This window comes from Phaeoacremonium minimum (genome assembly GCF_000392275.1).
Source record: "Phaeoacremonium minimum UCRPA7 unplaced genomic scaffold PA7_03_scaffold_270, whole genome shotgun sequence".
In the NCBI taxonomy this organism is placed as follows: Eukaryota; Fungi; Ascomycota; class Sordariomycetes; order Togniniales; family Togniniaceae; genus Phaeoacremonium; species Phaeoacremonium minimum.
Window position 1 is genome coordinate 172,467 of NW_006921175.1, and position 15,636 is coordinate 188,102.

Below are 15,636 nucleotides of genomic sequence, written 5' to 3' on the forward strand. Positions count from 1 at the left end.
ACACAATAGCATTCTACGATGACAAGATCAAAGTCTGTTATGGGGAATCTTCCATGGCAGCTTGATCGACTTGCATGGTGAGTACCTGGAAACTCTTCAAATTCCAGGGAGCTAACAATGTTTTGTCAGATGCGCCAATTCATGCATACGTTCCTTGCCTCGATCTTGGTCCAGATCAAGGTAGTAGGTTTAGTCCTTATCTTGCATACTAAGCGCCAGCTTGTGCTGAAGGACTTGCGAGCCAAGAACTTCATGGTTCGCTGGCACTAGATTACGTTAAAAAGTAGTTGCAATATTGGGGCACCTGCCAATATCATGGCATACGTTGAGTTGGATTTCATGATGGTCTTTGTATATAGCACACTTCTAGAAAGCTTGTCGATCTCTATTTTTGCTGCAGCCAACACTTTTGGACTGCCTAGATTCAGTTGAACGCTTAGCAAGTAAACAGGAGTCATCCCTGGTCGATGCTCAATTCTTCGAGGGGGAAATAGTACTTCGTCAAATCCAGCCTCCAGGATGTGCTTTCAGGATGCAGTCTAGTGACTTGGAAGCAACCTTTTGAAACGATACTAGGTCATCCGTTGTACATGGGGGGCGATTATCTCATCTCAAACAAGCCTTTGAGTTATCACAAAAGTGTTTTATACAAGGCAAATTCTGTGAAGTGTCCTCTTACATAAATCTGTTGAGATACTACCATTCTGACTAGTGTAACTCATTAAAGGCTCAAAAGAAGCGCCTCAAACTCCGGGTAATTGATCGATCCGAGGCCTGACACGGGATCCCAACCAGAAGCACAGACAAATCCCGTCGAATTGCAGCCAGGGCTGCTTCCAACCGTGATATCGTTAAAGACCTCAGGGTGTGCATACAAGGTAGGGTTAAGATAACCGACGGACTTCTTGCCCGCTGCAATGCGGCGTTCATTCACCAGTGTTAGAATGGAGCCAACCACAGGGGCCGAGAGCGACGTGCCACCGACGCGATACCATACGCCCTCCTGCAGAACGACCTGGCGATCGCCGATGGCGGCGATGTCAGGATAAGCACGGCCACCGTGGTGGAAGACCCCGCCTTTGACAGAGGTGAAATCATTGTCAATAACGTAGTGGTGATAGGCGGAAAACGGGAGGTCGACCTGGGCAAAGTAACCATTGATCGCGGACTTCTGCCAGCTGGGAACGCCAAAGACGTTGGAGAAACCACTACCAGAAGCAAAGCGAGTGGTGGCAATCTCGTTCAACTTCTCCCACGGCGTCGGCGGCGCAGAGGTATTGTACCGGTCAAATTGAGTGGAGCCGACTGAGAGAACATATGGGCACTCGCTAGCTTCTGTGGGCTCAAAAATGAGGCCATCAGGCCCAGGATAGCAGTACTCATCGGCGCCAACACCGTCGTCACCACTCGAAACAACAATAGTAACGCCCTGCAAACCTAACTTCATCCACTCGTCGCATTGACGCTTCATGTAGTTGTCCGGGTAGTCCCAAGCGCCATACGAGATGGAAATTACGTTGGTTGGCTTGTAGACGCCACATTGCAGAGCACCCTTATAACCGCCGGGATGTAGGTCAGGATAGACAGGGTCAGCACATGCGGGATCAACACAGTCCCCTGTCTCGCCATAAGCGCTGTATGTGCAATAACTGCCGTCAATCGCATCGAGGAACGTATTCCAGAAGCCGACAAAATCACCAGTTGACTCGTAGTACTCGTCATCTTCCTGGAACAGGACGGCAGTCTGAGGATAGATAAGTGGCATAGCAGCATCGAAATCCAAGGATGCCTCCAGACCATAGGATGCCGGAATTTCAGAAGGGTCCTCGACTGCTCCTACGGCTCCATCAATCAAGTCCTCGATGGGGTACCATCCGGAGGGAATGTATCTGTGTCTCGGGTAAGCGATTGCATTGCTGACAGGCTGTACAACATGGAGCAATGACTTACGGATAGAGAGTCGCAAAGAAATGATCCAAGTCAACACGGCTGTAATGCTGGTCAAGATGCTCGAAGATTCCGAGCTCATTGCCGGCCGCGGCGGTCGTGCCATTAGGCATATTGTACTGTTCTTTTCCTAGTCAGCTGCGACCAATAGGAATCGTGAGATGCATTGATTATAACTTACTTCTGATACACTCCGCAGTGATATAATAGTCACAGCTTGTGGAGTTTATTACCGGGGGTGTCAAAGATCCAGCATTCGGCTCTTTGACGGTGGCTTTAGCATGCCCAGTGATGTCTCGCTTCTCGGCCACTGCTGTAGGAGCCATTCTTCTTTCTTTAGCTCGCGACCGAAGCCTAGTCCCAGGAGTGATATAGTCGATATGATCCCGAACGTGGGCGGGAACATGATATTCTTCGGCAGATACGTCAGTGCTTCCATCAACATGTTCCCATACGTAAAAGTCCGTGATAAGTAGGTCCCCAGCCTCCTCGGCGGTGGCATCGAATTGGATCCACTATTAAAGTACGGGGGTAAGCTACATATGCGAGAGCATTCTTTCGAGAAGTGACTTACTTGCTTGTTAACCGACTGGCTAACGCGCTCTCTTGCGATGCCACTCCCTACTATCCAGTCTATGACGGTCGTGACAGTTGACTCGTGAGGAGCAAAAAAGTCAATGACCTCCTCAGCAGTCATGTGCTTCCCATAATTTGGAGAAGCCATGTCAGAGCTGTTTTTGTCAATTGTTAGCGGGGATGATTAAACAAAGCAATGGCCATACAGGAATAGTACTCACATGTCCATCAGTCGCTCATGGCCAGCATCCACATTCATCTGTTTAAGGCCAATGCGCATTGGCAACACCGCAGAGCGTGGAACCATATCCCGCTTTGTCCAATGACGGACCAATCTCGGTACATGGCGCTCATGGAGGATGTGGGTACTGGGCACTCTCCTCTCTTTTACAGCATCGCGAGAGAGAGGACTAGCAACTGCCTCAAGCGCAAGTCCGCTTGTGATTGCGACGAGCACACAGCGTAGGAGCATTCTGGCCTTTGTTGACTGCAGAGGGCACAATGACGAACAAGCAAGGAGAGGGTAACCTCTTCACCCTGTCATGACGGGAAAGACACGAAGATATAGGCGTGTAGGTGGTGAAATTAGCAGGTATCTTATCAGTTGCAGGCATGAGATCACAGTTATCTTAGCAATAACAGGCAAGCTATCCAACCTCGGAGCTGTGTCTATCTTCACAGCTGCTTCTCAACCGAATCTAGGCTGTGGCCAGTACCTTAGCGATAGATAGCTCGGACCTTGTGCAGGGTATAATTGACATGCCATATTGGGATTGGCAAGTGTGTTGCCAAATATTGTGTTGCAGCACATGGTATCGACATGGGTCAGGGTGGGATCAGAAAGCTTCGTAACCTGCATTGGCATGCTAACCTGGGAAATGCATTGGCATGAGGCATGATGAAGAGGAGGATGTGTTGTAGCTTCTTTCATTTCACTTCTGATGAATCGAAAATAGACGTCACTCATCTTTTGTGATTTGACTAGGGTGTTAGAATATCAGAACAAAGATTTGGAACTTTCGAGTAAATTTCTGGTGAATTTGAGTTGAAATTTATTGATTGTGTACTGAAACTGTCACTAGTCCTACCAAAAATCAAAGAAGGTTGTTGAAAATTTAGCATTGCAAGGCGAATGTGTACACCTAAATCATAGCGTAACAGTCAACTGACTCCTTCCTCCCGTCACTTAAGCTCGTCAGCGTGTTCACTGATGAGGTGCTATAAGAATTACGTAGCTACAAATCATCAAGGGAACACCTGACTATCTGAGAGAATAGAATCCCCCAGAGTAGCGCCCAAATCAATAGTTAGTGCACAAGTCAATGTTATCAGCGATCTCTTGTCCAATCCGACCCCGGTAGAGCGGGAGGGTGCGTGCGACCTTCCTTGATAATACTAGTCCCAAGTTGGCAATGGAATCACACATGGCAATACCCCACAACCATGACCTCCTGTATCGAGATTAGTAAATTCAAGCATTCCGCCACATTGCTTGGAAAGCTTATCTTTCTCTTGTCAGTCCCATCAAGGGTGTTACGCCTACACATGAAGCCTTCACGCTAGAATTCGCTGAAATACAAATGTATTTGCATTCACCAGGTTGTAAAGCTCTCACTTTTCACCATCCAGGCTGCGAGAGCATCAACACTAATTGAGGAAATAAGTGACAGATAATGAAGCTGCGGAATACGTTCTATGGCTTAAAGGGGTACATGGCTGCTTGCCGAACCTTGAACATGAGATATCAGTCCCGCTTCAGATCAGTAGAAGTCTAAGAAGTGGATGTCCATTACTCCACAAGTAGCGTCGACACAGCAACTAGTCATTAGTATTGTTATTGTAATCAAGTCACCAATCATCAATCCCCAGCATGGCTGGATGATATGCTTGAGTTGTCTCATTCAGGTTGCTATACTGGTCGATATTTCTAGTACTCACTGTAAATTGACTGTATTCTTTTATAGATAGATGCCTTTGCACAGCAACATCAGCTCACGAATCCAAACTTAACATATTTCTTTCAGTCAAAGAGTCAGTTTACACAACTATTCAACCCATAAACGCCAGAATTCATCTTCGAAATGCTTTGATGCTAGTCTTTGTGAGCTTTTCAGACGACAGCTACTATCACAATGTTCGGGAACACAGTAGCTACCCCAGACCTTCGCGAGGCCTATGTTGTCTCTGCCGGTCGGCTAACTTGACGAGGGAGCGACAATTTCTGCGTCTTAGATATGTAGCCCGTACATCGAGAAACCAATCAATGGAGGTGGCGTCCTTCGATAATCGGAAAGGAGAAAGCTACAAGAGAACATGGCAATACGGAGGCATACTACAAGAAGCCACTTAAATAGTCCTACTATCTAACTCAATTCTTAATAGAATTTTACAGAGATCTTCAGTTTGTAGGCGATTATGCGCGCAATTTCACCAAGGGGCGATGGTCAGGGCCGTGGGAAACTTTGATAAGTGAACAAGCCGTTTCACACGGATCGAAGCAAGGCTTGAAAGAAGGGCTATTAGCTCGCTTTCCGACATGCCAGAGATCTGGGAGGATGATCTATTAAATACGGCGATTATATGGATCCTACTAGTACTGAAACAGGGCAGCAGTGCCTACTGCTGACCAACACCCACTCAAGATATCACATAGCACACACACAAAAAGAAGCATCCAGGGCAAAAAGAACGTGTTGAGAATGAAAGGGGTAGCAATTCTTGTATTCCGTAATGATAGCTAAGTGAAGCGAGTAAAATGAAGTAAGTAATAGTAAATAAGTCACCTGACTGCTGGCAGGGGTAAGACCATGCTCCCCCAACTCAGTACACAGATGATGAACATTGCAAACACTGTCTAGATTGACACGACTGGTTGCTTCCGGCCAGTCTGAGAAGCCATCTTAGATGGAACAAGTCCCGACGGGGAGAGGGCGCAATCATATTCGCAGACACATGTGCGCTTTGTGTAGCTTATATAGAAGCGTCTTTACAGCGTAGATCACCCGCCTTCATTTCGAATGTGAGATTGGGGTCCTTTTGAAACTTCCCGCCTTTATACGCTCCAACGAGAATTGTTACAAGGAGCTGCACCTCAAAGTCCTTCCTTTTGGCGCACACCTTTCGCGTAGTTGGTCTGTTTGGATAAATAAGCATTCAGGCTTCACCATGGTTTTATATCAGGATCCTCCTCGTCTCATTGACACTTACTATCCTAGTCGAGCGTCATCATGGCTCGTGCGCGGCGAAACCAGAGCGGGTGAATGCAGTAGATTTCCATGCGAAGCCATGGTGGAACAGGTGCCACCATCTCGTACTCGACTATGGAGAATGAGACCATTCTTGGCGTGGCGCCTCCCTCGAGGTGCTTCTGCATGGCATCGCGGTCGAGAATTCATGTTCAGGCCAATTGTACCTATTTGGCGACACTTTGCCATTCAACCGCAGCCTGTAGATATCTACCACGCGGCTTGAACTCGGGAACGTTCGCGGGAAGTTCCTCGAGGGTTCGAAGTGCTACCCCTTCAATGTCCAAGCAGTGATTGTAGCGCACGACGGAACTTGCCAGATAAACGCCCGTGGATTTGACCCAGTCGATGAAAGCGCGGCCAATGCACTGGAAATGCTCTGGCCTAGCCGCCGATTCCGGGGTCAGTGATTGTACGCCATCCGTGTCGGAATATTCCACCACCCTGTTCTAGAAGCGCGCCGCCATCTCGTTGGTCGGATCCCATTCGCCCACCGCCAGCGTACAGTCCGCAGCCTGCGACCTCAAGGTGCGATCGCCGTCGTACCGAGACTGGCGCACCTGCTAGCGCACCCAAGTCTCCAAGCGGACGAGATCGGTGGCGAATCGCTCGTCCAATCCAGGGCTGTACACTGCGCGATGGATTCGAAACCCCCAGACATGAGACGCGTACGGATTATCCCGGGTGTTTTGAAGGAACTCGAAGTCTTGCCTGACTTCTCGTAACTTCTCGATATGGTTTTTGGCCCCATTGTCGAGGAATTTGGTGTTCAGGGTATAGTTTAGTGGGACCAAACGGCATGCCGCCCGCATCTGCTTCTGCAGCTTAAGAGGCCATGTTCTGATCTCCAATATTTTTGAGGCTCCCTCTCTGTACTTTCAAACAATGTTTTGTTTTCTTTCCCTTTTCAGAATAGGAGACGTTGGTCGGTCGGTTGGTTAAACCTTCCACCCAAGGATGATATATACAATGGAGCCTGCCCCTACTAACATAATCATGCGGATGAAAATCGGAGTGGACGACGAGAAACTTGCAGCCTGCACATAATCGTTGTTTTCAATCATTCACATTAGAATGACCTAGCTAGCTAAGACTTGACTTACTGTTAGATATCTGGTATAGCATTGATTAAGGGAAGTCGAGAAAATACGGCTTTCAAGTAGTTTAACAGCATACCGATGGGACCTTTGACTCAGGGCACAAGTTATAGGCGCTCTCTAGGTGAACAACCCTACTGGCTAGAACCAAACTAGTCGACAAAGGATGATTGTGGAACCTAGAGTGGCACAGTCGCTGCTGCTGTAATGGTGGCTTGCACTACTTGTCTTGAGACTGAGTAATTCTTATGTGTTCCATCTCTATATCTCTGTAAAGAATCTAATTGACGTCACACTCAATGACGTCTGCCGCAAAATTCTTTCATTGGCTCGTGAGACAATTGGGTGTTCATGCCAAGCTCACACAATTGTAGCTTGCCAGATAGGGGCTCGTCAGAGTCTCAAATACACCTTTTGGAGTTTCAAGCGAGCTCCAGAGCTTGCGCTCAAAAATGCAAAGTTATGTCCTGAATAATTCAGGAGGTATTCGAGTCTCGGGCGTATAGCCTGAAACGGTGCGGTTGCTGCCTTGTGCTTTGAGTCAGCATTGCACTGCTGCCTAAGGAACCCGGCACAACAAACAAAGCGTCGTAATGCCTTAGGTGTCACTTTTGAAGATAAGGAGCTTGACGGTTATTAAAGAACGGGTTTGTCAAGCGTCTGCTCTCAGATAAAATCAGACTTCTCTTCCCACGTACTATCTTGCACAGTTCGTTCTCCTTCTTACCACTACAATCATCCAAGTCGAAGTCCGCACGAGTCCAATTACGGACTGACGATTTCATCATGCCTTCCAACAACGATGACAAAGCTGAGGTTTCTTCTATTGCCTCTGGCGTCCCCCTTCTTGTCGGCAAAACCACTCAAGAAAAGTCGAAAAAGGACAAGACTGGTGGAAAGTCCAGTGGCAAGGACAAAGGAAAGCAGTCAGATGTTAGTAGTCTCCTTACGAATGCTGAAGGAAGCCAGACGAATGCTCATCCTTTTGTCTTGAAGAAAAAGTCGCAAAAGCCTGATATCTTCGAAAACCCAAAAGCGTTCCCTATGGCTGGGCCGAACATCGGGGCTCTCTGAAAGTGTGGATGACAGATCATCTTGGCGAAGGACGTCGTAGAGATAAGAAGATGTCACATGTTGAATACAAGAGAGAATCAATGATCAAGTTTTAGGAGCCAGATTTTGAATGTACGAAAAAGAAGTGCTATTCCTGCTGTGTCACTAGACTGTATTTCGTAGGGCACTTTACTAGCTTCGTTGTGCACGGGGTAGATTGACAAAGGAGACTGAAGCATCACTAGATAAAGGCTCCCCTTCCCATGCTCGAGTGCTGCCAAGCAAAGTCTGTTCCCTGCATTTAATTGTGGGATGCCTTACGTATAAGCATGATGACCTACTTGACGTCCTCCCCCTATTCCCTTTTATATAATTTCCCCTCGACAGTTAAGACAGCGCGAATTGTTTAGGCTCGTTAGTAAGGTTTGCCCTGCCATGAGTAAACCTACGCCATGAAGCCGAACTCTATGGGTTTCGTTTTGTTTAAAACTGTCGAGCGGATGCAAGGATCTGCACCGTCACTCACTCTAGATAGACTCATTCCCTCTCCATCTCTGCCAGCTCAATAATCGAAAAATTTCTAGGGCCATGGGAATCATATGCCTTCCATGAATCTAAATGCGCTATCGCCGAATAATCAGCGGAGAGACGGATAAGTATCCTGTACCCAACGAAGAATATTTTGCAAGCCTCGCTGTTCAGAACTAGGCATTCATTTACCTCAAAATGGTTCTAAACGTCATTACAAGTAGCTGGTCTCTCACCTATGTTTCTAAGGCCTAGGACGGCCATAGGTGGACTATTTATGTTACGGTGCAGTGGACTTCCATGGCCTACCTACTACTACAGCGTTACGAGATTACTAATCTTCGGCCTGCAAAAACCTTATTGATCCCTGCAGCGTGGTCATCATGTAGTGGAATAGTTTTCGATATACAGGGAGTAGTGGCCGAAATCGACGATATCTTGTGTCGGGACAAGGGTGAGGCTCTGGTGGAAAATTTCAACCTGACGCTTAAGCATCGGAGCCATGTAATTATTTTAATAGTCGAGAGCTCAGCTCCAGACAATGCTCCGCCTTTTCACTAACGTAACTCCTCAAACTGATCCGAAAACTAGGAAATACATCAAGGACAGCATTGGTCGTGCAACCAATACCGGACGCAAGCGGTGGCCAGAGCGCGCCTTAGGCAGAGCATGTCTTTTTATTCACGGATTTTGATGGCAAAGGTGACTTGACCATGTACGGCTCGATCTCCTCCTCGCAAGGGCGAAACAATTCTGGCAAAGTACAGGCAAACTGCCACAACATTTATGACAATGCCCAAAGATGACCCGGTAGATGACCTGTGCTCTATGGTTTGTTGCAACACGTTTTCAATGGTAGGTACACTGGACGAGCATTAGCACCCCTGCTTCAGGAGATGGTAAAGCTTTAACAACTAGGTATGAAGAACTAGCGGCCGTTTGACCTATGTTTCTGGTATCGCTGACACTCTGAAAGTCCGAATTCCAGATCATCTTCGTGAAGTACTCCATTGAGATGAACAAGGAGTACAGTATGAGTGAATTGGTCTATAAATCTTTTGTCTTCCATTACCATGCAACTAGCGTTTGTTAGTATTTGATACTATTGTAAATTACTTACTGCTTTATTGAAAGACCAATGGTCACGTACACGAAGGGGTAGAGGGCAAGTGGCACATGGTATACGTGGTAGTAACACGTCAAGTAACTATGCTAGGTCATCTAAGACCAGCCTTCACTAGAATCGTAGAGCTACCGCCTAGAATTAGCTACGCCTGGCTCTCGGCTAGGAAACATCCAAAGAAAACTATCTCGGAACCTAGGCGCCCCACTTAGTTATCTCCCTCTCTCGACTAAATACCTAGGTATCCCTTATCTTTGGGTGCCAATGCCTCTTTCTTGTAACAACCATCATATCTTCGATTTCAAGGTACACTAAGTGTCATCTCTCAGTCCGTTAATCTTAACCAGGGCACGATAAGCGGTGTGAAGCGCATCAACACATCGAGTGGCATACAGATTGAAAATCCGCCGCGTCAATCATGTCACTTTCCCCGCCGTGTGTGACCAAACTGAGAACAAAGAAGGGCTGCGTGAGCTGTGCGTGCCCCGATATCATCTTTATAGACTGGTGCCACTTCTACATGGCCATGGTACTGACGGAAAAGAAGGCCGGGGTCGTCGAAAGAAATGTGATGAGCGCAAGCCAACGTGTGCCGCATGCGAGAGGCTTGGATTCAAATGTGACTGGCCTGTCTTGTCTTCGCTGGAGGATCGTCGCGTGCGAGGGGGGCCGAATTCACGGTGGTCTTCTACTTCCAATTCATTGATCTCTAGTCGTAGGCTATCGGAAAAGATGCCTCCTACCGCTGTGGAATTCCGTGCACCTAGAGCTATCGACAGTGAGCTGCCAGAGGACATTACTCTTGCAGCCCCTATCACCCTTCCTGCCTCTTATCACGGGAATCTTGTATTGGCAGACATATTCCTTCGTACCAACCGCGAGTGTACCTTGTTAAAGTATTATCTCGAGTCGTTTCTTCCAGCTAATATTCTTCCGGGAGCACACGCCAATTTTTCGTTGATTTGTCTTGATATTTGGGACATCCCAGAGCTCCTTGACAGCATATTGGCATGCACCTCTATACACCTCGCCAATAAGGACAAGACATCTCCAGTCGAGGCCCTCAATTACTACACACGCGCTATTTCAGGGGTTCGAAAGCGATTAGATGCCGGCGAGGTGACTGGGCTGGAAGATTGGATGAGTATCGTTACTATCTTGCTACACTGTTTTGAGGTAAGCGATTTTCAAGGTCTTCTGTGACTTGTCTGGGCTCTGACTTTAGAAATGGCAAAGACTTGGCGATGTGATACGGAGGACTCTGCACCTGGTCGATTCCAACACCTAATTGGGGCAATCCAGCTACTTAAGCTACGCTGCACAAAGCTAGCAGCGACGAAATCCCGCCATCATCTTGATATCCTCATGGCGGAATCAATACTCTTTCACGCATCAACAATGAAATCATCCAGCCCACTTGGTGCTGCGGTTGAGATAGATGATGAACTGTGGATGTGGATGGAGTCTGTGCTTCAATTGCCACTATATGATAATATGCCGTCCCTGGGTAATCATCCAGTCCTAGGTACTCCTTGGAAGTTGAATAAGCTAGTCTTCGAAGTCTCAAGGCTCAGCACTAGGACACCGCTGAGAGCACAAGACATACTAGAAAAGGAGAGGATAGGGGATGAGCTGACGAGATGGGAGCAAAAAGAAGACAAGTTGCCCAAAGCTGTGGAGCTTTCTAGGCAGGAGGATCCATATGCTAGTGTCCGAAAACTGTACATCATCTGTACACGGATCCTCCTACTCGGCCTTGAACCAGGCGATCATGGTGAAGAAGCGGTATTCGTGAACCTTCAAATTCGAAGCCACAAGGCAAGAGCAATGACCATACTTCGAGACATGGAAGATACACATGGGGAGCTTTGGAATTTCTTGATGCGATGGCCTCTTTTGGTTCTAGGCTACATCGCAGATGACACATCGGAAATGTGCTTAATACAAGATTCACTTGACAGAATCTGGCTCCATTCTTCATGCGGAGACGTCAAGAGGTATTTAAAGAGAATGCAAAGCCTTTGGGGTGACCACAAGCGGAGTACATATAACTATAGGAATCACGACCATCGAATAGTTTTGACATTAGACTGATTTGTCAGATAGAGACTTTTGTTTATCATAGCGTTGACTCAATTTATTCTTGACTCAAGTCTAACATGCAATCCCGTAATATAACACGTAGAGAATATCTGTTTTTGTGACATGTAGTAAGAGTATGTCTCCGGTTTACTTACTGACGGATAATGCTTTCGACAAGCTTAGCTGCGGCTATTGTTTCCTCGTCACAAAGATGCTTTCCAACAAGCTGCAGTCCAATAGGCGCTCCAGCGAATAAATGCGGATCGTCTGTGGAGCTGAGTCAGTTCATCATGGCTTCACGATCTGCCCATTGCACTTACATTTAGTGTATTGCTTCTGATCGAACTCATTTAGAGGCGTGTACTCCACGTCGACAGGGTCAAGCTCTGGGTTCACAACGACTCCCGAAGGAAATACCAGTGCCGGCTGGTCGAGCATATTCCATAACATTGTGTAAGATCCGTAGTCTGTCTCGCCAAGCAGCGGAGCACATCCAACATAGGGTGGGCATAAGATTACATCCACTCCTCTTTCTTTCATTAGAGCATGGAATTCAGCCCTTAGTTGGTCTCTTCGTGCGTTGTATTCCCAATTCTGTGCAACAGTGAGCTCTTTCGCTAAGCGAAGAACGGAAATCGCTTCCTTGTTCATGGGCTCTCCGGACGCAGCGACAAGGTCTTTGATTGTTTTCGCGCCGTCTGGAAAGAATAGGGTGGCCTAGTCTCCGTAAACACATATTTTTGTCAGACTATCTGGTTTTTTGCGTCACAGTTGATGACTGACAATGATATCCAACATTTCCATGCTCTTGTAAGGTTCCCAATCCGCGACTTTGATCCCGGCCCCTTGTAAAGCTCCCTTGGCGTTCCTCAGTGCACGAATCATCGGTGGATGTGGACGGACAATACTATCGAGACAAATCAGATACGATACTCCAAGTATGGGTTCATATAGAAGGGCAATGCAAGAAATTTCTACCCGTCGCTCCACATGATGCCGACCGTGATGTTCGTGGAGGATGACATCGCTCTCCAGGATAATGGAACCAGGCTAACCTCAGTATCCCAGGGGTCTTGATCAATAATAGACTTCATGAGAAGATTGATGTCATCAATGCTGTGAGCTAACGGTCCAATAACACACTTGATAGATTCCTGGCCAGCTCCTGGGAGCTCAATACCGTCATAAGGCATCCTGGAAGCGGACGGACGGAATCCATATACGCCATTGAAGGCGGCTGGTATTCTGATAGAACCTCCGATATCTGTGCCTAGTCCGATGGCCGAAGATCTGAAACCAACAGTTGAACCTTCACCACCTGAGGAGCCACCGCAGCTGAGCTGTCGATGATACCCATTCAGTGTCCGACCCCAGATATTATTATGGCAATCTCCTGTCTATACTGTAGTCAGTCTCAAAGACCATGGACGAACTGCGATGAAAGGGTCGCTCTTTTGCTTACCATTAGAGTCAGCGGCTCATTTGTACGCAAATGAAACACCGCACCCGCGTGCTTCGCTAATCGCACGAGATGCGAGTCTTCGGTTGCCACTTTATTGGCTTGTGCGACATAGGCACCACATGCAACCCGCCCCTTGTGCCAGATATGCTCCTTTGTCGAAATTGGGACGCCATGTAACGGACCTCGGAGCGTTTTATGCTTTGCAAAGTAAGCATCGAGTTCTCTGGCCTGAGAAATGGCATCTTCAGCCATGAATTCCGTCGCATTATTCAACTGTTTAAATTCATTAGAAGTCAGCTACAGGCTGTCGATTTATTAAGAAGTCTCGATCTTACGAGTTGGTGCCCGATTGTAGCTCGTTTAAGGAATGCGATAGTCACTTCCTCGGCAGACCATTCACCTGTACCCATTTTCTGTACAAGCTTGCTGGCGTCACTCTCGGTAATTTCCAATTCCATCATAGAAAGTAGTCCACTTTCTCGGGGAACGTCCAGAACATTAGCTTGATCCGGGGATGGGATTTTGTCTTGTGGAAGCAGCCATTGGTTCTGGATAGAATCTTGACGAAGCTTTCTAATAGTCTCAGCCTCAGCTTCCCAAGCCTTCGGACTCGTAACAATATTTCCCATTATTCTGTTTGATGTGATAAATACCACTTTGTGGAACGTGATTGGTATTTCCTGTGATGCACGGATTATTGTGCTTTTTGTGCTGGTGTCGAACTTTGAACCATTAGAGATTGAGACAGGAATATATGGCCAGCTTCGATCAATTCTATTGTATTAATTCACGCCATGAGATTGAGGAAGCAGAGCTGAACGCTTTTGATGAGGCTCCGAACGCAACGCTTGAATCCGAATGCTTTCTCTGAAAGCCACAAATCGTTGACCAATCAACCATATTTCCGCCGGAAGTCTAGCCTGAGCACGAGATGATAAGAGGCCTCTGACCCGCCCGATCTAGTACTATATCGGGCTAAGCACTACCATGGTTTCAAAATATATCCACTTGATAAGACGACGGCGTTATGAATGAGGACATTTCAACCTCTGTAAAACGCAAGAGACAAGGTATTATTCGCTTAATCAGTCAAAACTTGGAAGCTTCAGTCTATTCCCAGGCCGCGAGAATAGGTCTTATCAGTCCTAGTGTGTGGCGTCCATTTCGGCTGGACGTTTGTCTCTTCAGATTGAGATAAGAACACCTCCAGATAAGACTATTTCATGAATTTAAGAACCACGCAGAGTAGTTGCACTCCCTGTCAACAGGCGGTAATATACGTGATTGGTCAGTCGAAGGCTTAAAAAGCGCATGCTAGCTACACTCGCATCTCCCAGCATATAATATGAGTACTAGAGTTGCCGTCCGGACCTCATTTTGAAACCTTTTTACTGTCTCAAACTGCCATCACGTATCTTAATAGCTTCGCAGTGGCAACTTCGTCGAAATGGCGCATACTCGACAAGAACTCGACTTATCAGCTGTGCCGGGTACCAATCACTTGGTAGATCTTGATGGGAATGTGCATACAAACCACGATGCCCGCCTGAAAGATGTTGTGCTGATTCCGACTCCATCTGCTGATCCAGAAGATCCGTTGAACTGGTCGCATAGGCGGAAGACTTTACACATGTTCTGCATCTTCATGTGCGTTCCAACGAGTGGACTCCAACGCACAAACACGAGCTAAGATCACATACTTGTAGTTACTGTCTCTTTGTTGGTATTGCATCGGCTGCCCTATATTCTGTGTTAGTTCCCATGGCAGCGGACACAGGGCTTAGTTATAGTAATCTTAACTCTGGTACGTATACGCATACTTTATCATTAAACAGACTCTAATGTCATCGTTACATTCAGGTACCGGGTACATGTTCTTATTTTTTGGCTGGGGTTGCGTTATATGGCAGCCTTTGGCACTAAAGTATGGGAAAAGACCAGTGTATTTGTTCTCCATGCTCGCAACTCTGGTAAGACTCCGTTTCTGGCATCACAGTTTTATCTACCAGGCCAAAAGATCTTAGATGGGCTAAGATGAGCGCTTAGGCAATTCAAACGTGGTCCCCATACTGCAAGTCGAGCGGCGAATGGTATGCGAATAAGATCCTTCAAGGGTTCTTTGGCTCTCCAATTGAGTCCCTCTGTGAGATCTCGGTGGCGGATCTGGTTAGTTGCCCTCCGCGTTGCTGTCGACTAGCTAATCAGCCACCTTGATCAGTACTTCACGCATCAACGAGGCAAATATATGGGATTATATTCCCTCTTTTTGTTAGGCAGCAATACCGTAGCGCCAGTATGTTACAGATTTTATGCTGTATATTGACTTACTCATATCAATAGATTTTCTCCGGTTTTATTTATGACGGTATGGGTTGGAGGTGGGTTCTATACTGGCCGGCGATTGGATGCGGCTTTGGCTTTCTCATATTGTTTTTCTTGATGGAAGAAACCAATTATAACCGCGGTACAATCGGGGTTGTCGAGTCGATTATATCATCGGCGGGCTCTGCTGGTAACTCCACC

The 15,636-nt window shown here is 47.0% G+C and overlaps 1 protein-coding gene across 1 annotated transcript; it reads right to left on the reverse strand.

The window, feature by feature from the left end:
* Positions 1-721: 721 nt before the first annotated feature.
* UCRPA7_3321 (putative alkaline serine protease protein) lies at positions 722-2,803 on the reverse strand (the record flags this gene model as incomplete). The annotated part of the gene is made up of 5 exons (XM_007915857.1): positions 722-1,889; positions 1,951-2,066; positions 2,403-2,462; positions 2,522-2,678; positions 2,745-2,803. 5 exons carry the CDS (start codon positions 2,801-2,803, stop codon positions 722-724), a joined length of 1,560 nt encoding a protein of 519 aa, XP_007914048.1.
* Between the last annotated feature and the right edge of the window lie 12,833 nt (positions 2,804-15,636).